The sequence below is a fragment of the Sporisorium graminicola genome, chromosome SGRAM_14 (assembly GCF_005498985.1).
Source record: "Sporisorium graminicola strain CBS 10092 chromosome SGRAM_14, whole genome shotgun sequence".
Lineage (NCBI taxonomy): Eukaryota > Fungi > Basidiomycota > Ustilaginomycetes > Ustilaginales > Ustilaginaceae > Sporisorium > Sporisorium graminicola.
The window spans coordinates 283,464-309,001 of record NC_043724.1 but is presented as its reverse complement, the minus strand read 5'-3'; the positions used below and the strand labels follow the sequence as shown (position 1 = coordinate 309,001).

The 25,538-nt window shown below is 57.3% G+C and overlaps 8 protein-coding genes across 8 annotated transcripts; 6 read left to right on the top strand and 2 right to left on the bottom strand.

The window, feature by feature from the left end:
- Positions 1 to 513: 513 nt before the first annotated feature.
- EX895_002356 (uncharacterized protein) lies at positions 514 to 2,734 on the top strand (the record flags this gene model as incomplete). Its single annotated transcript, XM_029882955.1, has 2 exons — positions 514 to 2,538; positions 2,630 to 2,734. 2 exons carry the CDS (start codon positions 514 to 516, stop codon positions 2,732 to 2,734), a joined length of 2,130 nt encoding a protein of 709 aa, XP_029740710.1.
- Positions 2,735 to 3,104: 370 nt separating this feature from the next.
- EX895_002355 (uncharacterized protein) lies at positions 3,105 to 4,772 on the top strand (the record flags this gene model as incomplete). The annotated part of the gene is made up of 1 exon (XM_029882954.1): positions 3,105 to 4,772. The coding sequence occupies one exon, from the start codon at positions 3,105 to 3,107 to the stop codon at positions 4,770 to 4,772; it is 1,668 nt and encodes a 555-aa protein (XP_029740709.1).
- A 533-nt stretch (positions 4,773 to 5,305) lies between these two features.
- Positions 5,306 to 6,925, bottom strand: EX895_002354 (uncharacterized protein; the record flags this gene model as incomplete). Its single annotated transcript, XM_029882953.1, has 1 exon — positions 5,306 to 6,925. One exon carries the CDS (start codon positions 6,923 to 6,925, stop codon positions 5,306 to 5,308), a length of 1,620 nt encoding a protein of 539 aa, XP_029740708.1.
- Positions 6,926 to 10,022: 3,097 nt separating this feature from the next.
- Positions 10,023 to 11,074, top strand: EX895_002353 (uncharacterized protein; the record flags this gene model as incomplete). Its single annotated transcript, XM_029882952.1, has 2 exons — positions 10,023 to 10,110; positions 10,206 to 11,074. The coding sequence occupies 2 exons, from the start codon at positions 10,023 to 10,025 to the stop codon at positions 11,072 to 11,074; spliced, it is 957 nt and encodes a 318-aa protein (XP_029740707.1).
- A 1,191-nt stretch (positions 11,075 to 12,265) lies between these two features.
- On the top strand, positions 12,266 to 14,410 carry EX895_002352 (uncharacterized protein; the record flags this gene model as incomplete). Its single annotated transcript, XM_029882951.1, has 1 exon — positions 12,266 to 14,410. The coding sequence occupies one exon, from the start codon at positions 12,266 to 12,268 to the stop codon at positions 14,408 to 14,410; it is 2,145 nt and encodes a 714-aa protein (XP_029740706.1).
- A 1,357-nt stretch (positions 14,411 to 15,767) lies between these two features.
- EX895_002351 (uncharacterized protein) lies at positions 15,768 to 18,632 on the top strand (the record flags this gene model as incomplete). Its single annotated transcript, XM_029882950.1, has 2 exons — positions 15,768 to 15,872; positions 15,963 to 18,632. The coding sequence occupies 2 exons, from the start codon at positions 15,768 to 15,770 to the stop codon at positions 18,630 to 18,632; spliced, it is 2,775 nt and encodes a 924-aa protein (XP_029740705.1).
- A 331-nt stretch (positions 18,633 to 18,963) lies between these two features.
- Positions 18,964 to 21,063, top strand: EX895_002350 (uncharacterized protein; the record flags this gene model as incomplete). The annotated part of the gene is made up of 1 exon (XM_029882949.1): positions 18,964 to 21,063. The coding sequence occupies one exon, from the start codon at positions 18,964 to 18,966 to the stop codon at positions 21,061 to 21,063; it is 2,100 nt and encodes a 699-aa protein (XP_029740704.1).
- A 324-nt stretch (positions 21,064 to 21,387) lies between these two features.
- Positions 21,388 to 25,161, bottom strand: EX895_002349 (uncharacterized protein; the record flags this gene model as incomplete). Its single annotated transcript, XM_029882948.1, has 1 exon — positions 21,388 to 25,161. The coding sequence occupies one exon, from the start codon at positions 25,159 to 25,161 to the stop codon at positions 21,388 to 21,390; it is 3,774 nt and encodes a 1,257-aa protein (XP_029740703.1).
- Positions 25,162 to 25,538: the final 377 nt, after the last annotated feature.

The window sequence follows — 25,538 nt, the reverse complement described above, 5'->3', positions numbered from 1 at the left end:
AGAGCTGTCGCGATATTCGAGCTGGACTCGTAGCTATGCAAGGTTGTCTTGATGCTGACTATGATCGGATCAGTTTTCGTTTTCTCTTTCTTAAACCTGTATGCACTGCTTGCGGCATCAGGTTGTTGTACTCCTTTGCTTCTCATTCCTAGTCCGATTTTTCTGGTCCCCTGGTTTCTTGTAGCTAGCTCCTCTCTTCAACCGGTGCCCCCTCGGGGTGCTGGCCTGATAGCTCAGAGTGATGAACAATGCATTTGTTGTCCCTTCTTCAATTGTGACCAGTGTGAAGCAGTTCTGTGTGGACACGCAAGGAATGGAAAGCGTTCAGATCTAATCATGAAAATTGGAATGGCCACAAAAATTGTCACAAAAATAGAGCGTTGACAAACCGCAGAGGTCGTCGGAAAGATGCAAGGGTTCAGGAACTTTAAATTTCCCTCTTTCCACCACCATCAGCACCGCTGCCTTCACTTCTACAGACCATCCACTCTTCTCAAGCTTCTGCATCAAGGTATGCTGAGGCGAGGAGTTGGCGTGGCTGCTTCAGCCGTGGGGAGTGCCCACCACGCGATACGACGTTCTACGCGACAACTTGCCACGGCGTCACAAGCCTCGCCACTAGCTGGACCGAGCCGATCGGATCTCCACTTTGACGTTGTCGTCGTGGGTGCGGGTCATGCAGGCTGCGAGGCTGCTGCAGGATCAGCTCGAACGGGCGCACGCACGCTTTTGATCACGACGAATAGGCACAGCATCGGCGAGCTCAGTTGCAACCCCAGTCTCGGTGGAGTCGGAAAAGGAACCTTGGTACGTGAGGTGGATGCACTGGGTGGACTCTGCGCCGTGATTGGAGACAAGGCTGGGATACAGTTTCGCATGCTCAACAAGTCCAAAGGTCCTGCCGTGCATGGTCCCAGAGCGCAAATTGACCGTTCCCTTTACCGACGACACATGCAACAAGCGCTGCAAGAGTATCCGAACTTGACCATCCTCGAGGCCAAGGTGCATGGATTGCAGCTGGATTGGTCAAGCGCAGGTCTCCACGATCACGGAGAGGGCAGGAAAGGCAAAGCGACCAGGGCGATCGTCCGTGGTATCACAACGGTCGATGGAACGAGGATCAGTTGCACTCAAGTTATCGTTGCCACCGGCACCTTTCTGTCCGCCAACATTCATCTCGGACTCGAGTCGAGGCCAGCCGGCCGCATGCTTCCCCTGCCGTCGATCAACGACGATCCTGCTTCTGACGGTCTGAGCCAAAGTCTGGCTCGCGCAGGCTTCGAGCTCGGTCGGCTCAAGACTGGGACCCCTGCAAGAATTGCTGCCTCCTCGGTGCGACTCGGCAGGCCATGGCAGCCCGACAGCAACGTCGACCCACACCTAGAAGTGATATCCGGTGACGCTACACCGACAGCATTTTCTTTCCTCAACGACACACCCAATATAGACGCTGCTCGCCAAGTCGAGTGCTGGGGTACGCACACAACACCGCACACTCACGACATTGTACGGCGGAACCTGGACAAATCGATTCACATCAAAGAGACGGTGAGAGGGCCACGCTACTGTCCTTCCATCGAATCCAAGGTGATCCGATTCAAAGACAAGCAAGCACATCCAGTCTGGCTCGAACCCGAGGGTCTACCGGGCACAGAGGATGGTGCGATTCTGTACCCGAATGGGCTCTCGTGCACGCTTCCATCCGAGCAACAGTCAGAGTTGCTACGCAGCATCCCTGGACTCGAAAACGCCGACATGGTGCGTCCAGGCTACGGTGTAGAGTACGACCATGTAGATCCACGGGAACTTCGCCACAGTCTCGAGACCAAAAGGATCGAAGGGCTATGGATGGCAGGTCAAATCAACGGCACGACAGGATACGAAGAAGCTGCAGCTCAAGGCTGCGTCGCCGGTCTCAATGCTGGTCTCAAAGCCAACGGAATGGCTCCACTCGCCATTGGTCGATCGGAAGGGTACGTGGGAACAATGATCGATGACCTGGTGATGCAAGGCGTGGAAGAGCCCTATCGGATGTTCAGCTCTCGCAGCGAGTACAGGATGACGCTGCGCGCCGATAATGCGGACAAGCGTCTAACACCGCTGCTGCGAGCAGCTCACATGTGGGCGATCGACGAAAAGCGCTGGACACGCTTCTGTACGATGCAAGCCGACATTGACCAAGCGCTTGCGCTGCTGAAGGCAAAGCGCATGAGTCCGCACGCGTGGATGAAGCACGGTTTCCACTGTTCTGGCGACTCACACGAACGAAGCGGGCTCGATTTGCTCAGGCAGCCGCAGTTGGGCATCCGCGATCTGGTCACAGTGATTCCAGAGCTGGCAGACATGAGCGAATTGGTGATGGATAGAGTAGAGATCGAGGCTAGGTACCTGCCGCATCTTGAGAGACAAGCACAAGAGATCGAAGCATTCACCAAGGAAACCAAGCTGCGCTTTCCAGAAGGCTTCGATTTTCAGTCGGTGCCGGGACTCAATTCGCAACTACGGGAGAAGCTCGAGCTTCTGCGCCCCACCTCTTTGGTAAGTCATCACTGCCATGACGCAGGACCACAAACTCCGAGAGAACCTGAGCTGACTCGAGTTGCTTATTTTACTGCTTGCTTGTTTCCAGGCTGCACTCAAGTCGATCCCAGGGTGCACACCTTCGAATTACGCTACACTGTGGCGCTATGCTGTGCAGCCCGACCATGGAGGACGACCGGTCGACACTTTGTAGCGTGCTTCTTCGTCAATGCGACATAGATTTGGACTCTTGTCGATGGATTTGTTGGCTTGACCAGTGCGGAGTCCGTGATTTTTCGGCTAGACGTTTTGTTATGTCGGCCTCATGCACAGACATGCTTTGCGGAAATTGAACGATCGAAGGCGGAAGAAGAACGCGCTGAGCGGCTGAATTTTGGCAGTGCGTGTGAGTGTTGGTGAAGAAGCTTTCTTCGCGCAGCGCAGCGCAGACCAACAGCAAAGGCGAATGCGAATCTGTCGCGCGTATCACTTTTGAGAAATGCGCACAACCAAGACAAAGTGTTCTTCTTCTTCTTCCTTGCTCCACCACCACCACCACCAACACTATCCTCTCTCGCCTCACCATGTCGCTCAAAGTGCCACGTGCTGGAGGTCCCAACCTCTTCAAGGAGGGCTACAAGCACTTCCAAGGTATCGAGGAGGCTGTCCTTCGTAACATTCAGGCCGTCAATGAACTCTCTGAAATTGTTCGAACCTCTTTCGGTCCCAACGGTCGCAACAAGATGGTCATCAACCACCTCGAAAGGCTCTTTGTCACATCCGATGCTGCCACCATCATTCGCGAGCTTGACGTCGTCCACCCTGCCGCCAAGCTGCTCGTCATGGCCAGCCAACAGCAGGAAGCCGAGATGGGCGATTCGACCAACCTCGTCCTCATCTTTGCCGGAGAACTGTTGAAGAAGGCCGAATACCTCATCACCATGGGTCTTCACCCTTCAGAGATTCTCCAGGGCTACGAGATCGCCCGCGACAAGTGTCTTGCCGAACTTGAGCAGCTGTCGGTCGCCCAGCTTTCCAGCCCTCCCACCACCCAGAGTCTCGCACTTGCACTCAAGCCCTGCCTCGCATCCAAACAATACGGCAACGAGGATCTCTTGGCGCCCTTGGTAGCGGAGGCCGTCTCCATGGTACTCCCGCAAAACGCCAAGAACGGTCTCGCCGATTTCAGCGTCGACAATGTTCGTGTCGTCAAGATCATGGGTGGCAGTCTGTCACAATCCAAAGTGGTGCGCGGTATGGTGTTCGGCCGTGAACCCGAAGGTGTCATCAAGAAGGCTAAGGCTGCCAAGGTCGGTGTCTACACTTGCGGCATGGACATCACCCAGACAGAGACCAAGGGCACTGTCCTTCTCAAGAACGCAGATGAGCTCTCGAACTTTTCGCGCGGTGAAGAACAGCAGCTTGAGAAGTACTTCAAGGAGATCGCCGATTCGGGCGTCAAGGTCGTTGTCACACAGTCACAGGTCGGCGAACTCGCACAGCACTACCTCAACCGCTTCGGTATTCTCGTCATCAAGATCCTCTCCAAGTTCGAGCTCCGTCGTCTCTGCCGTTTGCTCGGCGCTACACCTCTGGCGAGGCTTGGCGCACCGTTGCCAGAAGAGGCAGGATGGATCGACTCGATCGAGACGACAGAGATCGGCGGTGATCGTGTCACTGTGTTCAAGCAGGAAGAGGGTCAGCCCGGTGGCAAGGCCAAGCCCAAGATGTGCACTATTGTTCTGCGTGGTGCCACGTCCAACTTGCTCGACGATGTCGAGCGTGCCATCGATGATGGTGTCAACGTCATCAAGTCTCTCACACGCGATCCTCGTCTTGTCCCCGGTGCAGGAGCCACGGAGCTCGAGCTCGCCAAACGCATCGTCGACTTGGGCGAGAAGACGTCCGGCCTCAACCAGCACGCTATCAAGAAGTTCGGCGAAGCACTCGAAGTGGTGCCCCGAACCCTAGCCGAGAACGCCGGCCTCGACTCGACCGAGACTGTCTCGCGACTCTACGCCAAGCACATCGACGCCTTTGGTGCCGATGTGGGCGTCGACATTGAGAACGAGATCGACGGAACCCTGTCAACGACGCAGAACCAGGTGTTTGACGTGTTGGCTGCCAAGCTGTGGGCTTTGAGATACGCCACGGGCGCCGCTATCAGCGTGCTTTCCGTTGACTCGATCATCATGTCCAAACCAGCAGGCATCAAGGCGCCAAAAGCCAACCCCAACTGGGACGACGATTAGATGGCTCCGGCAAAACAAGCGTCATTCTCTGCCTGTGTACTTTTTATTTTAGCATTTGCCAAATCTCATCTTTGCAATGTGCGTGCCAGCATCCTCCTCGTGTCCGCTCGTGCAGCCATGAGCCAGCCATCTTTTGCGTGCACAAATCCACGACCGACCTGTTCAGCAACCAACCAGTTCAGATTCGAGTTCCAGTTGCAACCAACGCACATAACTTACAGACAGGTGAACTTAGTTCTGAGAAAAGAAAGAGGAAACGTTCATTGGAAAGAAAATACAAGAGGCAAGGTGCCGTCGCAGAGTGTTGGAAAGTGTGTATGTTTGGCGCCAAAGCCCTGTGTGTGTGAGAGAGTGATTACGAGACGATTGAGGTTGCGAGACTGGAGTAAAAAATTTGCGACGAGAATGGAACAGAGCACTGAGAGAAGGTAACAAGCATGTAGTTGGGAAGCTAGAAAAAAACACATGTCATGCAGGATAGAGAGGTATGCAGCAGGGACAGTGGAGCCGAGCTCTGAATGGTTTGGATGCGATCAAGCGGCCGCGGTGGCGTTGTTGAAAGCAAGCTTGTTGACCGTGTCCGAGTCAAGGCCGGTGAGGACACCGGACGAGGCAAGCTTCACGAGCGCCTTCTTGAGCTGGTCGGGGGACAGAACACCGTCGATGTCGGGCTTAGCAGCGTCGGCAGCACCAGTGAAGTAGCCAGCGACGCTGCTGACGAGGTCGAGAGCCATGGCGGGGATGGGCATCACACCAGCAAGCTTGGAAGCAAGCGAATCCTCAACGCCGGCAATCGAGAGCTGCTCAGCACCCGTGGTAAGCAGCTTAAAGTCATTAGTGCCGTAGATGGAGAGGAGGTACGCGAGCAGACCAACAATGTGAGGGCTGGCCATCGAGGTACCCGAGATGGTGTTGACCGAGGTGTTGCCGGTGTTCCAGGTGGAGAGGATGTTGAGACCGGGAGCAAAGATGTCGACGCACTTGCCCTTGTTGGAGAAGTAGGCGCGCTCATCCTGGACGGTCGAGGCACCGACGGTAACGGGGTTAGTGGCACCGGCGGGCGAGACGTTGCAAGCGTCCTGGTTCTCGTTACCGGCGGCGACACCAAAGTGCATGCCGCTGGTGACGGCACCGTTGACGGCCTTGTCGAGGGTGGGCGACTTGCCACCGCCGAGCGACATGTTGGCGACGAAGCCCTTGTGCTTCTTGGCGGCAGCGGAGTGCGGGTTGGCGCGGAACTGAGCGGAGAGCTTCTTGGCATCTTCGACGGCCCAGAGGACACCACCGGTCACGTCCGACATGGAGCCCGAGCCGCCGGAGCCGAGCACCTTGACGGCGACGAGCTCGGCCTTCTTGGCCACACCGTACTTGCGCGAGCCGATGGTACCGGCACAGTGGGTGCCGTGACCGTTGCCGTCCTCGTTGACGTCGTTCTGAGGCATGGTCTTACCCCAGCGGGCACGACCCTCGAATTCGACGTGCTTGATGTTGATACCAGTGTCAATAACGTAGGCGGTGACACCCTCGCCACCATCGCCCTGGTAGACGTACTTGTTGAAGGTGCTGAGGCCAAGACGCTTGCGGTGCGAGATACGGGCGAGACCCCAAGGAGCGCCCTTCTCGACGTCGTAGGCGCCGAGCTTGGCGGTGCTCATGGCCGATTGAGCGGCGACAGCAAGGTCCTGGTCGTACTCGACGTCCCAGGTCTTGTCCTCGGTCTGAGGCATAACCTCTACGGAGACGAGCGTGTCCATCTCGACGTACTCGACCTCGGGCTGAGCACGAATGTAGTCGAGGACGTCATCGGTGAACTTGCCGGCGTAACCCTGGAGGTGGCCCTCGAGATCGTAAACGTGGCGAATACCCTGAGCGTCTTCGCCGTGGAAGCTGTTTGCACTGAGCTGGGCAGACGAGATGAGGCTCTGGTGAGCAAAGAAGTCGGAGGAGCTGACACCATCCTTGAGGACGACCATGTAGGCGCCAGGGATGGTCTCGAGCTCAGGGTTTGCGGTGAGAGGAGCAAACTGAGTGGAGGGCGAGTATGCGTTTGCGCTCGAACCGGGAACGAAAGGCTGGTGAGCGGGAGCAGCGAGGGCTGCGAGGGGGAGGCTGAGAGCCAGAGCCAAGAGGCCCAAGTAGCGTTTGGCGTACATGATGTGAGCTATGTAGATTGTCTGTATTGAGCTGTGCGGATGGGCTTGGGGTCGAAACACGCGGGATGGAAGTGGATCAAGGGACGAGGATCAAGGAAAGCGTAGGTAGGGACGTATAGGCAAGGTAGCGAGTCAACACCTCCAAAGTGTGGATACAAAAGGTGGTGGTGTTGGTGGTGAGAGGAGGATGAGATGGAACGGGAGCGACGGATCGAGTTCAAGTAGTAGGCGGCGGGTGCTGACGAGGGGGTGAAAGGGTCCTCTACTGCACTGGATAGGGAGGGGATCGAGGCGAGCGAGCGAGCAAAGGTCGGCTGAGCAGTGGCCTGAGCGAGTTGAGCGAGACGTGTCTGTGCTCACGGACCCTTATTGCTGCTGCAGCAAATGCGCCGTCTGCTCTTATCGCTCGAGCGAGAGCCGGCCACTGGATGCGGTAGACTGGCGTGCTGCCTGGATAAGTTGGATTTGATGGACTTGGCTGAGTTGGGAATTGCGCGCGCATTTCAACTCCACACGAGGATCATAGTGCATTTGGGTGCGCAAACGCGGCCAAGGCCCAGCCCAGCCCAGCAACAGCAGCAGAGATGCACGGTGGAAAGCGCGCTCAACCTCTAGCTCAAAGCGCTGCCTCTCTCTTTTCCCTACACATTCGATTTACGACTTTCCGCTTTTGGATGGCGAGAGAGGGTGTGAAGCAGGCGACCCCTTTTTCCTCTCTCTCTCTTTTGCCACTGCTTAGCGTGGAGCGGTCACGCAACCTTTCCGGTTCGCAGTTGGCACGGCAGATCGGTGGTTGCGTGACCTGTCAATCGCACGCACAAAGCTCACACTCGAACTTACACCAAACACAGATCGGAGATGCTTGCGAACCGTGTTCGAGCCTCGCTTCGTTGCGGAGATCACCTTCTGTTTAGGGGTCTCCAACCAGGCGACTCATCTACTTCGCTGTTTGCCTCTGAGATCCGAGCTAGCTAAGCCTTGCAGCTGATAAGCAAGAGAGGGTGTGCAAGCTGCAAAGCCAACGCCAACGCGACAGTGACTTGCTCGCTTAGCTGGTAGAGAGATCCAGGGTCCAGCATAGACGAGTGGGGAGGATCTGCCAGGCGAGTCGCTGTCGCTGACGCGGCTTCTGCCGGCAAATCCTCCACTCGAGAGCGACGTCTGCTTCTACCATTCCCCGCATCCACTCCAACATCTTGAATCGCCTTTCTCGGCAGCCCTTGCGATCGACATTCAAGATGATCCTGGCAGCACGTTTGCGAGGCACAAGGCGAGACTTGGCGGGGAGCCAAACATCCGAAGCCATCGAGCCAATGAACAAACAGTTCGAGTAGACGCTCAACAAGGGCTCAAATTTTGGATCTCAGACGGCCGGCTCCAAGAGAATGCAATGTGAGATTCCATGCGTTGGGTTGCCTTCTTTCTGCATTCGAACGGCAGCGGGGCGTGCAGTCAACTTCCACGACGCAAACTTCTTGATGGTAGTAGAATCAACGAGCTCCGTGTGGACTTCTCACCTCAGCTGAGAGGCCGACGAGGCTGGGCAAGCCGTCGCAGTTGTCGATCCAACTTCGAATCGGGTTGATTGGGTAAGGCGGCCATTTCGATCGACGCAGGGACGCCGGTCAATTCTAATCCGGGCACAAACTCACCCGGCCGATTTAATGCGCCGGACAAAGCGGCTCCAAGACTTGGCGGCGGAGGACCACTTCGGACCAAAATGGTGTGACAGCGTCAGAGCCTAATTATGGCCGTCGGTTCTTTCCATTCGATCCGGTGCTCCCGGTCTACAGCACCTCAGATCCCTTCAATGCTTCCCGACATGCATGAAGTTGAGCTAGCCGTCTTCGTCGAGTCAGATGAGCCCGAACACCACTTGGCAAACTCTGTTCTTCGTCGTGCGCGGTCCAGGACTGGCTCTGACATCAAGCCGAGCTTGTCGGGGTGCCTCTACTGGAACTCGACGATGGGCTGCGTCACGTTGCATGACTCCAGAGCCATAAGGGCTCTCTTGCAAGGGAGCTCGTGAAAGCCGGTCGCGATCTAAGATTAAATCGGGCGTTTCACTTGTTTTTATGCCTTTCCACGGCTTCTGGTCGGACCGCGAGACATGTGCTACAGAGACAGACGACCCATGCCGTCTGCTCGTAGCTGTCAGTCATGTGCATCCGAGAGTGAGTCACTACTACTGCTACAGTATATGAAAAATTTGAGTTTAGAATATTTTGACGGAATGGTCATCAGCCATGAGCAAACAGAATTGGGAAGCCCGGGAAGTGAGTGGGTCACTGAGACAAGGCGACATCGTTGCCTCGACTTTCAACGTCCCGGCTGCACCGCTTAGTTACCGGGACAAGGAGAAGAAGAAGAAGAAGAAGAAGGCATTGACGACGCCAAGCGTCGATGCATTTTGCGAACGACGCCATAGTTGCAGAGTAGCCGGGCGTGAGACTTGAGACTCGAGCAGACCAAGGTCAAAGAAGACGTTTGAGTCACCTGGTTCGGGGCCCCCTTAGAAGACACGGTTGAATTTTCGCGAGCAAAAGGCGGGGAGCAACAGAGAAGGGACGGTCGACTGCCGCTGGCAAAAGCTGCGTTTCTCCACCTTTTTGTTTTTCCCTCTTCTCTCAAGCCGAATTCAGCCGGCTCAACGGTGACTGGAGCTAGCCGCCGTCCGAGAGTCTCGATCCGCAGATGGCTCTTTCAGCAGTTTGAGTGTGAGTGAAAGAGTGAGTGAGTGAGTCTTCCGCCTGCCCCGCGCCCCGCGTCCAGCTGCTCGGTCCTCGTCCAGCTGCAGTCGCGCCCTCCTGAACCAAGCGCTTTTAAAAGGTTCGCACCTGCTCGAAGCTCGCCTGCCGGTCGTGCGACTGTTTCCCATCCAGCAAGTTTTCGTTTTCCTCCTCCTCCTTCTTCTTCTCCTCCTCCTCCATCACTTCTCGAATCCCTTCCAGCTAGTGAAGGCACAGAACACAGACCACATCCGGCATCATCCACGGTAGCATCGCCAAAGGCAGCAAGTCGATCTTCGCGCTACATCGGACATCTCTGGACAACCCCCGTCAATTCTCCAACGCACACACATTTACGTATACTCAAAATGTCGAAAGCGGACAAGAAGGTGGCCCCTTCCACACACCTGATCGCGGGTGGTATTGCAGGGTTTGCGGAAGCATGTACCTGTCATCGTAAGTAGCTGGCCCGCCCGCACTGCATTCTGTACCCAGAAGCGCCATTAGCTGACATTGCCTCAACCTGATCCTTTCCTCTCGTTGGTTTGCAGCCCTGGACACGATCAAGGTGCGAATGCAGCTCTCGCGTAGAGGCAAGAAGGCCGGCGAAAAGCCCCGAGGCTTCATCGCAACTGGTGCGCATATCATCAAGCGTGAAACCCCACTGGGTCTTTACAAGGGTCTGGGCGCGGTTGTGGCGGGCATCGTGCCCAAGATGGCCATCCGATTCATGAGTTTCGAGCAGTACAAGGCGGCTCTGGCGGACAAGAACACGGGCAAGACGTCGGCGCAAGGCATCTTCCTCGCCGGTCTGGGTGCCGGTACCACCGAAGCTGTCGCCGTAGTCAACCCGATGGAGGTGGTCAAAATCCGTCTACAAGCGCAGCAGCACTCGCTCGCCGACCCTCTCGAGGTGCCCCGATACCGCAACGCCGCACACGCCCTGTACACAATCATCCGCGAGGAAGGTTTTATGACGCTCTACCGGGGTGTGGCGCTCACAGCAGCACGACAGGCGACCAACCAGGCCGCTAACTTCACCGCCTACCAGGAGCTCAAGGGCGCCGCTCAGCGCTACCACGGCACCACCGAACTGCCTTCCTACGAGACGGCCGTGATCGGACTCATCTCGGGTGCTCTGGGACCGTTCTCGAATGCGCCCATCGACACGATCAAGACGCGTATCCAGCGTGCCTCCAAGGTAGAAGGCGAGACCGCCATCAGCCGTGTAGTCAAAGTGGCCAAGGACATGTTTGCACAGGAAGGTGCCAGCGCCTTCTGGAAGGGCATCACGCCTCGTGTAGCGCGTGTTGCTCCTGGTCAAGCTGTTGTCTTCACCATCTACGAAAAAGTCAAGGGCTACATCGAGGCAGCGAAGACTGGCGATTTTAGTCTCACTGACACTCGTTCCGACGAGTGAAGGAACAAAACGGATCTGCGTGGTTCGACACCAACGAGTAATCCATCCGTTTCTTCTTGTTTAATCACACAAAAGATGCTTCCCTATGCATTCGCTTGTTCGACCTGTGCTTTTGTGGTTTGATGTGTGGATGAGCGTGCCACGGACAGCCAAAATCAGCTTCAAGGCCGGCCGTCCAATTTCACATGCTGAAATTCGCGCCCCAGAAGTGCGGGGTTGAGACCATGCCCGATTCGATCGTCCGATTTGGAAACAGAGTTGTTGATCGGGCCGATCATATAGATTGGCCGCACCGCCTCTTTCGGCAGCCAAACAGTCTTGAGCTCGCGTCGGATGAGAGTTGTGCTCAAAGCAGCTATGGCGGCTATGGCAAGCACGGAAAGCAATGACAAGCACTCTGTGCAAGAGCCAGATGGATGCGCGAGCAACAAGGCGATCCTGATTACAGCTATCAAAGCGAGACATGGCAATCACAGAAAGAAGGGGGTGCGTGTGTGTGTTTCGGAAAGACAGGGAGCGAAAGCGTGTTGTGTGTGCGTGTAAGTGGCCTCGGCTGTGAAATGTGTCGCGCAGCGCGCAGCAGAAGCACGAGCAATTGGCAATTGCCACGGGCGGTTCGATTTGCCGCCGTTGCGCTGCGTTGCCATGGGAATGTCTGTGCTCTCTGCTCGTTCTGAGCTGACAGGCTGGCTGGCTGGCACAGTCGCCTCGTGCGTTGTTCATTCCCCGCTCACGACCACCTTCTTCCGCTCCTCCTCCTCCTACCTTCTCTCCCTATCCTTTCCTTCATCCTCCTTCTAGCCCTACGCAGATACAGACACACCTTGCTGCAACTGCTTTCTTTCTACTTTCTCATCCTTCTTCGCCTTGCTTTCGTCGTAGCCTTCTTTGTTTCGCTGCTTTGGCTTTGCACAACCCTTTCTTTCTTCGAGCGACCGGTTTTGCTTCTTTCTTGCCTTCAAGATCCTCGATCCGCTTTGTACGATCAACAGCGCGTGTCAGTCTCGAACACAAGCAACTAATCGTTCGCACTCTTGATACCAACGGCTCGCGCAGGATTTCGCTGGGCACGCGTTCGTCACTTCCCGCAATCGTCCGCCACAACATCAGCACAACATCTTTCAAGCTGCTTAGATTCGCTTCTCACCCGCTGTGATACGCGATCATCGACACGCCTCCCCCGTTTTACATATGACGACGGCCATGCACGAAGAGAACAATCTGCCTGCTCCTAACACCTTTGCCGCCGCCAACGGCTACTCCACCACCACCAACACCCAGTCCAACGCCGCTCCTGTGCCAGGCTACGCACTCGATCCGCTCCAGATGATGAAACGCGCCCCCTCCCAATCCTACGATGCACATGCCGCCAACCTCGGTCACCTCGCATCTTCCATCCCCAACGCCCAGATGCCAGATGCCGGCGCGAAAAAGGCTCGCTTCGTCTCCGAGGGTAACATCCCCAGTCTTGCGCAGCAAAATTTCGTCAACTCGTCCGCAGCTGGCCTGGGCGCTTTCCCCACCAATGCAGCCGCATCTTCACATGCACAAGGCGCCTTCATTGGCAATGGCACGCAACCTTTTGCCGGCGCAACGGGACTCCAACCTCCAGGCAACGGAACCAACGGCACGCGCTCCTTTTCTGGCAACCTCGGCCACGCCGGCTTGCTCGCTGCCCAGAACGGCCAGCCCTTTGACGCTGCTGGCTCGACACCCTTCCTCATGTCCAACGGCGGCCCCATCAACCCTGCCACCGCCATGTTCCCCAACTTTGCTGCTGCCAACTTTGCGAGCGCGCCCGGCTTTGTCCCCGGCGTCGGCGTGCTTGCGGCCATGCCCCGTCAGGTCAACCCACTCAACCGAACCGTCTACGTCGGTAACCTGCCTGCCGACGCTTCGGTCGATGAATTGCTCAATCTCGTCAAGTTTGGTCCCATCGAGAATGTGCGCATCCTGCCGGAAAAGAACTGCGCCTTCATTTCCTTCCTCGACGGCTCCACCGCCACCGCTTTCCACGCTGATGCCTGCGTCAAAAAAGTGTCGCTCCACAACCAGGAGCTCAAAATCGGCTGGGGCAAGCCGTCGCAGTGCCATCCCGCCGTGTTGATGGCCGTGCAGCAGAACCAGGCCTCGCGAAACGTCTATGTGGGGCAGCTCGACGAGAGCGCTTCCGAGCAGTCGCTCCGAGACGACCTTTCGCGCTTTGGTCCCATCGACCAGGTCAAGATTGTACGCGACAAGAACATCGGCTTCATCCATTTCCTCTCGATCCAGACGGCCATCAAGGTGGTCACGACACTCGCCACCGAGCCAGCGTGGGCGGGCAGGAGGGTGAGCTACGGCAAGGATCGATGTGCCTACGTGCCCAAGAGCCAACAACAGAACCAGGCGCACAACAACCAAGCTGCCGCCATGGGTCTGGCTGCAGCTGCTTCGCTCGGATACCCAACCGCCGCATTTGCTGCAGCGGGCCCCAATCCTGCTGACAACGGACGTTCGCCTGCCAGTTCCGTATTTGGCCCTGCTGCTGCCATGATGGGTGCCAATGCCACGGCGCTCGAGCAGCTCGGCAACCGCACCATCTACCTGGGCAACATCCATCCCGAGACGACGACGGCCGAGATCTGCAACCACATTCGTGGAGGCATCTTGCAAAACATCCGCTTCATCCCCGAAAAGCACATTGCGTTTGTGACGTTTGTGGACCCCAACGCGGCGCTGGCGTTCTTCCACCTGGCGTCGTACTCGGGCATCATGATCCACAACCGCCGGCTCAAGATTGGGTGGGGCAAGCACTCGGGCCCACTGAGCCCTGCGATCCAGTTTGCAGTACAGGCCGGAGGGTCGCGCAACGTCTACATTGGCAACATTGACGACCCGGATTTCCTGACGGAAGAGAAGATCCGCAACGACTTCTCGCAGTACGGCGAGATCGAGACGGTCAACAGCCTGCGCGAGAAGAATTGCGCATTTGCCAACTTTACCAACATCCAGTCGGCAATTAAGTGCATCGAGGGGATGAAGAGCCATCCGGACTATCAGAGCGTCAAGATTTCGTACGGCAAAGATCGATGCGGCAACCCGCCGCGCAGTCTGGGCAACAACAACAACCCACCGGCGCATTCTGACGGCGGTCGAAAGGCGAGTGGCTCGCTGTCGCCCAACGCGTCGACGCTGCAGAACCAAGGGGATGAGACCATGGTGACGGCAAGCGAGTCGGTGCAGGATCTGAGCTCGGTTGCAGGCGACGCGAGCACCACGGCGGCAACAACAACAGCAGCAGCGGTAGCACCGCCAGCTGCCAAATCGTCTCAGGAAGAAGGCCTGACAGAGTAAGAAGCCACGCGGGCTTTCCCCTTTTGATACCTTTTTTGCTTGCTTGCTAGAATTAGAGAGAGCTCGCTAGCAGCCTGTCTATGCCCTCTGCTTGGGGGCTGCATTGTTGCATACACACACACACACATGCATTTCGAATGCGAATGATCTGATACGTACACACGCAGAGACGCACATGACCGTTTCCACACTGACAAGATTGTGGGAAACATCGAGCTCGCGCTGGAAAGCTTGTCATGGAGCGCGAACAAGACAAGGCTTGTTTAAGTTTTGAGTTGCACGAGGCCGCGATTAAATGCCAATGCTGATGCGATGCTCTCACTCTTCCGCGCTCTTCCGGTCTCTTCCGTCAAGTAGATGAACGAGAGGGTGTTGTGCGCTACGTGGCCAAATGGCATCAAAGGAATGAAGTGGCGCTCAGGTTGATCTTGAAGTACAAGAAAAAGGACTGCTGAAATTGATCGACGTGTCTGTATCGTACGAAGAAGAACACAGATGGATCCCCGCAGCAAAAACAATAAAATCGTTCAAAGGAAAAAAAGGATTTGCTGGAAGGTCCTTCCTGTCTCACAAGCAGCACACGCTCGCACACACGAAGGAAGCGAAGAAGACATACACGTACACACGCATTTCACACCCAGCTGGAATGCTTGCATGCTAGCTCGCTCGCTCACTGGCTCGCTCTCTCGCTCGTTCCCGGTTCTCTCTCGTTTTTAATATAATATTTTTGGTAAAAACTGAGCTGGGATTCAAGTGTTTCTTTCGAGATTGACAGATTTTGGAGAATTGGGTTGGATTTTGGATTTCTTCTCGTGACAATCGTCTCTGCTTCGGTCGCACAATCACATCACACTTTTATGGTCACACCACGTCCAGCTCGTCGCTCGGCTCTTTGACTTTCTTTTCTTTGCTACCATCACCAACAACCACCATCACCATCACCACCACCGCCACCAAACTCACTACGGCGACAAGCGACCCGCAGTGACACTGGTGAAACACACACTCTGTCTGTCATTTTGGCCGTCGACTCAGCTTTTCTCAGTGGGCGCACAAGACACCATCCATCTGCTTGTCTTGTCTGCGCACCTCTTCCTAGCACCGCCATCTGCAACCACGACACAGTCGTTACCTTCTGTCGATCGAGACTCGGCACTTTCAGTTCGACTTCAGTGGTCGCGCTGGTCCTGTATCAACATTCGAGGTCTAACCGAGGCGACTAATCCCAAGGTAGCGAAGGCGATACCGAGTGATAGACGAGCATCTCGTTGATCCGACGCCGACAAAGGTCCTCGATAACGGAACGCGCACACTACGATCCGCCAGCTGGTAGACGTGCCAATACACTCGGCTAACCATGACATCAAATTGGCAGCCTTCCCAGGAGGGGCTCACTGAGCTCGTGCAGCTCTTCCGCGACTCGCAAAGCCCCCAGATGGATGTCCAGGAGAGAATTGCTCAGGTGCGTCCCCAGCCAAAAGCTCACCTCTTGTTCCACCAAGCTCGTTCACTAACCTTTGCCTCATCTTCTCCGTTGTTTGCCTCTTCACAGCGCCTCGACACAGTCAGCCAGATCCCAGATTATGCAAACTACTGCGTCTTCGCCCTGACATCCCTAACCACCGAAGACCTCGCCACCAGGTCCGTAGCGGGTCTCATCCTCAAGAACCACATTCTCTTCCACAATGACCTAATTTCGCCCGAGTCGTTCGAGTACGTCAAGCAAGCCATCATCCCCGCGCTCAGCTTGCCAGAAGACATGCTCCGTCGCACTGCCACGCAGGTCGTCTCCATGCTCATGACCATCCTCACCCCGCAAGGCTGGCCAGAAGGTCTCTCCAAGCTCGGCGAGCTCATGGCATCCCAAAACGTCGACGAAGCAGAGGGCGCCTTCAGCTCTCTCGCAAAGATCTGCGAAGATATCCCGCGCGAGCTCGAAATGTGCGACATCAACGGCGTCAAGCCCATTGACATTCTCATTCCCAAATTCATCGAAGCGACCCAGCATAACGATTCGCGCATCCGCATGCACGCTCTCAACTGTCTCAACCAGTTCGTGCAGATCGGCTCGACCGCGCTGCAAAACCACATCGATACCTTTCTCGCCGCTCTCTTCAAGCGCGCCAGCGACGAGAGTGCCAATGTCCGCAGATACGTCTGCCAGGCGCTCGTTCTCATTCTCGGCGTCCGTCCCGACAAGCTTATTCCCGAAATGGACAACGTCGTAGAGTACATGCTCTACTCGACGCAGGACAAGGACGACGACGTATCGTTGGAAGCCTGCGAGTTCTGGCTCCAATTTGCGGAAGAGCCATCACTCAAGGACAAGCTGCGCCCCTACCTCTCCAAAGTGGCGCCCGTGTTACTCAAGGGAATGGTGTACAACGAGCTCGACTTGCTCATGCTTGGTGGAGACGAGGACGATGCAGCCGTACCAGATCGTGCCGAAGACATCAAGCCTCGACACTACGGAGGTGGAGCGCACAGGAACGAGCACCTCGAAGATGCCGCCAACGGAGGCGCTTCGGGTACCGGCAAGTCACGCGCCGCTATTGAAGCGCAAGACGATGACGAGGACGACTTCGACGACGACGACGAGGATGAAGAGGATGACGACGGTATCTCGGATTGGAACTTGCGCAAGTGCTCGGCAGCCGCGCTCGACGTCATGGCGGTCAACTTTGCCGACGAGCTGCTCGAGATCTTGCTGCCTTACTTGAAGGAGCGATTGTTCAGCGAGGACTGGCTTCAGCGAGAGTGTGGTATCCTCGCGCTCGGGGCCATCGCAGAAGGCTGCATCGCCGGCATTCAACCGCATCTGCCCACGTTGATTCCGTTCCTGATCAACAGCCTCAAGGACTCGAAACCGCTGGTACGTTCCATCACGTGTTGGACGCTGGGCCGATACTCAAGCTGGTGCGTTGCCGCCGAGACGCCAGAACACCAACAGCAGTTCTTTGTTCCCGCCATGGAAGGGCTTCTCAACATGGTGCTCGACAACAACAAGCGTGTTCAAGAAGCAGGCTGCAGTGCATTTGCTACGCTCGAGGAGGAGGCCGGTCGCAACCTGGAACCCTTCCTGGAGCCGGTGCTCAAGACGCTCGTGTTTGCATTCGACAAGTACCAACAAAAGAACTTGCTCATCCTGTACGATGCTTTGGGAACGCTAGCTGACTCGGTGGGCTCGGCGTTGAACCGACCCGAATATGTCGAGATTGTCATGCCACCATTGATCGCCAAGTGGCAAGGCTTGCACGACACGGATCCAGATCTGATCCCGTTGCTGGAATGCATGTCGTCGGTGACGATCGCCGTGGGTCCCGGGTTCCTCCCCTACTCGCCACCCGTGTTCCAGCGCTGCGTTGGCATTGTACACGACAACCTGGCAGCCGCCGAGGCAGAGGCGCAAAAGCCAGCCATGGAGCAGGACGTACCAGACCGTACTTTTATCATTGTCGCATTGGATCTACTAAGCGGCTTGACGCAGGGCCTCAACACGACGGTGCGCGACCTGGTGGCGGGATCGCAACCATCGCTGCTGCCGTTGCTGGGTCATTGCATTACCAATGTCGAGGCACCTGTGCGTCAGTCGGCGTATGCGCTGCTGGGTGACTTGGCCATTTCGTGCTTTGACCTGCTCAAACCGTTCCTGCCGTCGATCATGCCAGAGCTCATTCGTCAGATCGAGCCCGAGCCCAAGATCGAGAACGTCTCGGTGTGCAACAACGCTGCATGGGCGGCAGGTGAGATCGCACTGCAGTACGGAGCAGATCCGGAGCTGACACAGTGGGTGGACGAGCTGATCAAGCGACTCGTACCCGTGCTGCTCTCGACGAAATCGGTCAAGTCGCTCTCGGAGAATGCTGCTGTGACCATTGGCCGCCTGGGTCTTGTCCAGCCGCAGCTGGTCGCACCGCACCTCGAGGTGTTCATCGAATCCTGGTGCCAAGCGCTGTGGGATATCAAGGACAACGATGAGAAGGACTCGGCGTTCCGCGGGCTGTGCGAGATGATCCAGGTCAACCCGAATGGCGCTGCAAAAGGTTTCGTCTACTTCTGCAATGCGGTGGTGAGGTGGTCGACGCCGAGCGCCGAGCTCAACGAGATGTTCCGCAAGATCTTGACGGGTTTCAGGGACATGAGCGGGCCGCAGTGGGAGGTACAGAAGGCGCAGTTCCCCCCTGTCATTGCGCAGAGGCTGGCGGATCGATACGGGCTTTGATCTGTTCTCACTTGTCCAGCATTGGTTCCTCGTTCCATCCTCCCTTTGTGCTTCCTTCTTTCTGGTCCTCAGAGCGAAGCTTGACCTCCCCTCGCGCTCTGTACCCGCATGCATTCCACTCATTTACCCTCACTACCTTAGCAACTCTTTCACTAACAAGAATAACAAGTCATGAACACAAACACACAGACGAACACGAAGACTTCGGAAAACGAGTGCACGGCTGCGAAATTGAGAAGCTTTGGACTCCTCGGTTGCTTGTGTGACGTGCGCGCTTTTTTTGTGGGGAACGAGCGAGGCGAGGAACGGTTGCATTGATTGCCGACCGAAGATGTCCGGGTCTTGGCAATTCGATTCCCGAGACTCCGCTTTCGCCGTTACACTACGATCTTCCCCTTACTCCACACTCACTACACTCACCATCATCATCAACCTCCTCCTTGTGCATGTCGTCGCCGTTGTCGTCATGTACATCTACGATCTGGCTACGACGGGCAGCGTCTCGTACAGTGACTTTCTGGTGACGACGGATCTGGTGTCGCAAGTTTCGCAGACGACGCAACTGCGCGCGCGACTGCGCGCAGTGTTGAAGGAGAATCGCGCGGGTACTTCTTCTAGCAAAGATGTTTCAGGGGGAAACGATATCAGTACCAGCAGCAGCAGCGGCGGCGGCGGCAGCGGGGGAGGTGGAGGGGCCGAGGGTGGCGGTTCCGGGACTATGGCGGTGGGCAACGCCTCGGACTGGTTGACTATCGTGAAGACGATCGAAGAGTACCTACCGCACCTGCTGGCTGTCTTCAACAGCGTGCAGACGGACGACCTCATCCTGCGCTACGAACCAATCTTCTCCTGGCGCACCTCGATCAGCACCACGCGATTCCGTGGGCCCCAACGCGTCGACCTCCCCGGACTCCACTACGAACTCGCCTCCACCCTCATCACCTACGCCCTAACCCTGTCCAACTTCGCTGCGGCCACCGTCGCAGGCTTGGGCGGGTACGAGCGCGACCGCAGCACCTCGGCCGAACAGCGCAAGCTCAAGGACGACCGGCTGCGCTGGGCGGCCGACACGCTGTGTCGCGCGTCGGGCATTCTTCTGTACCTGTCGCAGGAGCTGCTGCCCAAGTGGCGCGATTACGCGGGCCAGGTCGATGGGCTGCCGCCCGATCTTACCACCGAGGCGACGCTGGCGTTGAGCAAAGTGTGCCTCGCCGAGGCGCAGGCGTTGGCCATACGGAAACTGGTCAGTCCATGGGTGGGCAAAGCGGTGGATACCGTGACTCCAGGCCCGCCGCTGGAGAAGGGCCATCCGAGCGCGAGTTTGTTGGCCAAGCTGCATTTGAGTGTGGTCGAGGAGCTCGAGAGTGCCGTGGGCTTGTTGCGCACGGTCTCGGACAAGGGTAAGAGGGGCAAGGGGAAGAAGGGGGCCGAGGAGATGGGGCTGAGTGCGAACCATGAGCACGATTTGGCAAGGAGGGTTTCTGCGACTCGGGATCGCGGCGGAGATGATGAGGAGGAGGATGATCGCGATGCGATGCGAGCCGGAGGTAGTAGTGGTGGAAAAGGCAAAAAGCTCTTTAGCAAGCTCAAGCTCGGCGGAAGCAGCAGCAACAAACACACCAACGACACGCACCCGTCATCACCGCACGCAAGACATTCAGGCCCGCACGATGCAGCTGCACACATCACCACCGGTGGTGGCAGCGGCATTGGAGGCAACAGCTTCTACGCCGCCCCCACCAGCACCCTCGATAAAGACCTCGACATCTCGAGCTCCCTGCTGAAATACCTCACTTTCTCGTCCACCTTCCACCGCGCCACCGCCTACAAGTGGCTAGCCATCGACAAGGGCGAGCACTCGTCCTCCATCGGACCCGCGATCGCGTACCTCTCGCTCTCGCACTCGCTCCTGTCCTCGTCCCACGTGCAATCGCTCGCCTCGTCGCTATCCAACATCTCGATCTCGTCGTCGTCGTCGTCGTCGTCGTTCCTCCCGTTCAAATCAAAGACCAAGAAAGCGGGCGGGATCATCATCGACCAGGAGCTCGCGACGGTACAGCACTGGCTGCAGGCGTACCGCAAGCTCAACGATACCGTGTCGTTCCAGCCCGTGCCGCCGACGAGCGAGGTGACGGCCAAGGTGCCCGCAGGGCGTGCGGCGTTGGGCGTCAAGCCGTTCCAGCTGCCCGTGCCCGTGTGGGGCCCGGGCAGCGACGGATACGTTGGGCGCGCAGGCGACGGCGGCGTCGGCCTCGCGCTCGACCAGCTGCACTTGCTCGACAGCGACCACCCGGCCCGGCGCAATCTGGTCGCAATCCATACGGGCGCAGGGCGAGGCGAGGATGAGGAGGGCAGCGCGCAGACAGGCCGTGGTGGGCTGGGAACTCAGACGAACCACACTGCGTACGCTGGGCAAGGGGCGTACTATTGATGCTGCACCGCTCTACAAACTCATAACACTAAGTTTACTTAGGCACGGATGAACAAACGACACGTTGCTGATAGAATAAGTTGATTCTGAGGACTGCTGTTGAAACGTGCATGCTGGACGGAACTGTGTGAAGTGCGAAATGAACGATCACCGACGATTCGGTGCTGTGACGTGCAACACATATGCTGTGCCGCGATAACGTTATCGTGAAAAGTGTGATGTCTGCAAGGTGCGTACGGATCTGTCACGCTCGAGTGCTGCAATCGAATCTATGTTAGTCGTTGCTCCTCGAACGAACAGATTGCAAAGTGTGCAATCCACGCCTCACGCACGCTGACTAGCGGCAGTAGCAGCGCGCTGAGCCTTCATCCTCGCCAGAAAGTCGGCTGCGCCTCCCGCACCCGGTGTCCCCGCTGCTGCTGCCGACGAACCGAGAACCTTCCTCTCCTCGGCCCTCTTCCTCGCTGCCACTGTTTCCCCACCCGCACCACCCTCCTGCGGCAGTAACGACGTCACCGCACGATTCGCTTTGCCCTCGCCAGCGGTGGCAGAGCCGGCGGTGGTGAGCTTGGAGCTCAGCCGCGATGTTCCCGCTGACGACGCGACGAGGTTGGTCTTATCGCTCAAAAGCGTGGGTTTGGCAGGCGAGGCCGAGGTCGAGGTGGACGAGTGCAGCAGGCGTGTGGCGATCAGTGCCGAGGGGTTGGATGTGCTGCGCACCATCCCGGGCTCTGCGTCCGCTGCAGCGGTGGTGGTGGGTGTGCCGAGTCCAAGAACGACGGGTGTCGCGTTGCTTGGAGCGGGTTTTGTCGCTCGGGAGGAGGAAGAAGGCTTGGCAGACCGCCGAACGGGTGTAAACGAGCTGGGCGTGCGGGCGGCGGCAGCGGACGGAGAAGGAGCGTAGACCGCCTTCACCGCTGCACGCGCACCTGCACGCGGAGTCGTCGCCAACTCTGCCTCTGCCTCTGCTGCCCGCACCTCCTCTTCAGAATCAGGCTTAGCCCTCTTCCTCCCCGCCAACCCACCACTGCCACTGCCACCACCACTCCTCGTCGTCTCACCCTCTTGCTTAGCGCGCATCAGACCCTTCACCCTCTCGCGCTCCTTCTCCAAGTCAGCCTTCGCCGCGGTCACCTGTTGCGCCTGCACATCGCTCTCGCGCTGCAGCGCCTCGTACTTGGCACTGAGCTTCGTGTAACGCGTGGCGTACTTCTTGGACTCCTTGAGTGCGTCGAGGATCTTGCTGTCGGCCTCTTCGATTTCTTCCGCTTTGCGTCCGAGCTCGGTCTCGAGCTCATCGATTCGGCTGCCGAGGTATTCCACTTCCGACTGGGATTGCGAGAGTTGCGCTTTCAACTGTTCCACCTCCGCAGCGTCGACCTGCTCGGCCCCAGGGGTGGTGGATGCCTCGAGCTGCGCAATCGTCGACTCGAGGTCTTTGACCCTTCGTTGCGAGGAGGAATACTGCTGGTTCAGCAGATCCTCGGTCGATCGAGCCGCCGTCAGGTCCGCTTTCAGCTTCATCAATGCCGATTCCTGGGCGGCCAGCCTCTCCTCCAACATCGACTTTTCGGACACCGACGCGGCGAGCTGCGCCTTTACCTCCTGCAGTGCTGAAGCGTCTACGCTGTGTGAGCTGCGTTCCGCCTCCTCCTGCAGCTCCGCAAGCTCCTCCTTCAGCGTCCAGTACTCGGTGTTGCGCGCTTGGATCGCCTCGTCACGCTCCTCGAGCACCTGCTGCAGCTCGGCCAGCTTCTCCTGCGCCTCTTGCAGCGAGCTTTCCAGCGCCGCACGCTGACAAGTGTACTCCTCTCGTGTCGACAGCGCTTCGTTTTCCAACGCGGCGATCTTCGATGTCAGCTCTGCAACCACTCCGCGTGATTCCTCAACCGCCTGCGTATCAGCCGTGGACGCCGCGATGAGCGCGTCGTGCTGCTTCTGCAGGCCAGACAGCTGCGCCGTGAGCTCCTCGATACGGTCTGTGTCAGCCGAGGCGGATTCGCGCGCTTCAGCCAACGACAGCTGCACTGCGTCGAGCTCGAGACGCGTTGCGGACAGACGTTCGTCCGTTTTGCGCAGGGTGGTTTTGAGTGTGGACAGTTCGTCTTCGTGCTGCTGTTCAGCGGTTGTGGCGGAGCCTTGAGCAGCGGCGAGGGCGGATTCGAGGTGCTGCACTTGCTCGGTGAGCGCGGTGATGGTTTCCTGTATGGTTTCACGCTCGCTTTGAGAGGTGGTCTGCTCGGCGGAGAGACGTTCGACTTCTTCAGTAAGGTCGGCGATACGCTGCTGTGCCGATGCAAGTTCAGCTTCGGTCTGCGGCTGCGGTGTAGTCGGTCTGTCGAGCGCTGTCTGGCTTGCTGTCTCGACTCGCTCCTCGCGCAGAGTGGCAGCGTCAACCTGTTCGAGCTGCTGGATTCGCTCCTCGAGCATCTTGACCTCTGCATGCAGCTCCGACTTTTCAGCATCCAACTCTACCACTGTCTCCTCAGCCAACATCTGATTGGTCCTTGTTCGAGCGAGATCATTCTCGACGTTGTGAAGCTGTCGCTGCAGCGAGCCGATCTGCTCGTTGCGACGCAAGACTCGACCCTCCAACTCGTCAATCTTCTCCTTCAATCCTGCAACCAGCTCGTTGTCCAAAGGTTTGGTCACGTCGACCTCCTCGGTCGCGACCGCTGCCTCGACACGCTCCCCCTTGCTGATGACAGCATCGGCTTTCAGCTGGGCAAGCGATGCACTCAGCTGATGAGCATACACCATCCATTCGGCGCCGTCTTGAGTGGAAGAGGATCGATCCAAAAGATCCACAATCCGCTGTTGTTGGAGGAGCACTTTTTCGAGCGATCGGATGTGCGTGGTGTGCATCTGGATCGAGTGCAGTCGCTCCTTCTTTTCTTGCAGTTCTTGGAAGATCGAGTGGAGATCGGATGCTTTGGATCGGCGTTGCTCGAGCTGCTCTTCGAGTGCGCTGATTCTGGATTGCGATTCTTGGGCTGCCGTGTCGCGCTCGTGTTTGAGTGCGTCTAGCTGGGCTTCGAGGTCGATGGTTCGCGCCGATGGTTCGAACGCGGTAGAGGTAGGTTCGGCAGCACTACGGGTCGCGCAAGAGCTGGTGTCGGCTTCCTCGGGTTGTGACTGCTGCTGCTGTTCCGCGAGCTGCAAACGAAGCGCCTCGATCTGCGCAGCCGACTTCTTGGCCGCAGCAGAAATGGTGAGTTCTTGCTCTGCCGTGATCTGATCCAACCTCGCGACTGTTTGCTGGAGTTCCGCCTGCACAGCAGAGAGCTGCGACTGCGAAGTGTCCAGGTGCAGCTCCAACTGAGAGCCTCGTTGCTGTGCTGCAGACAGTTGAGCTCGGAGCTCGTCTACCGCCTTCTCCCTATCCTCCTCCTCCTCCGCAGCGCGTGCCTGCGCCAGCTCCGCCTCAAGCTGTTTGACTCGTGTGGAGAGCGCGTCGTTGCGAAAAGCGGCACTTTGCAACGCAAGCGACTGCTCGTCGGCAGCAAATGCAGTCTTGCGCGCGTACTCCTTCAACACTCCTCCGAGCGTTTCGACGTCATCCAGCAGATCGCCCTCGAAGCGCCTCGCTACTGTATTTTTTCCGTTCGGGGTGGAAAGGTGGGTGGAAGACGGCGCGACGATGGAACGTTCTGGATCGTGGACCATGCTCTGGTCCAGGTTGAAGAGCTTGTCTTGGTCTGCTGCCTCGGAATCGTACGTTGTGATGGAAGCGATGAGTCGGTGCACGAGGCGTTTTGCTGCTTTGACCTCTGCGCTCGAGCGCTCTCCGCTGATCGAGTCGGTGGATGTTGAGCTCGACAGCACAGTGATAGCGGTGGAAGAGGATGCAGAGGATGAAGAGGCCACCTTGGAACGCAGCACTTCGAGCTCGGCTTCAAGCGCCGACACCTGCTCCTCGCGCTCGGTCAACTCGTTGGAGAGCGCTACGTTGTCCAGTTCGAGCAGTTGCAGCTGTTTCCGCGCTGTTGTTGGTGATGAGAGATCCGCATGGCTGACAGGTAGGATACTGATCCGTCTCGATTTAACCAGAGGCGTTGCCACGTCCAAGGTCGAATTGAATGACACTTCGGACATCATATTTGCTGTCGCTTCCCGCTGAAGCCGTAGGGTGTCTATCGGTGTTGATGTAAGAAGAGAACGGCCTTTGTTAGAATGCTACCGATTTCATTTGCTTGTCGATCAGGAGCGGGTGGCTGTTTTTTTTTGCTTGAGGTTACCAGTCTTACTGCAGCTGGTGTATCCCTTTCCTCCAGAGATGGTCGTAGACAGTACAGTGACAGCATGCTCGTATAGAATGCATTCGACTTGATTCTTCCTCCACTTTGCGGTTGACAGCGCTGCGCCAAACAAACACCGCCCAATTCCAAAATCCCTTTTTGCTGCTCAGCTTCACGTTCAAAACAGATTTGTCTTCCCGCCTTCTCGACTCGCAGCCAAGGCGTGTTTTGCGTCAC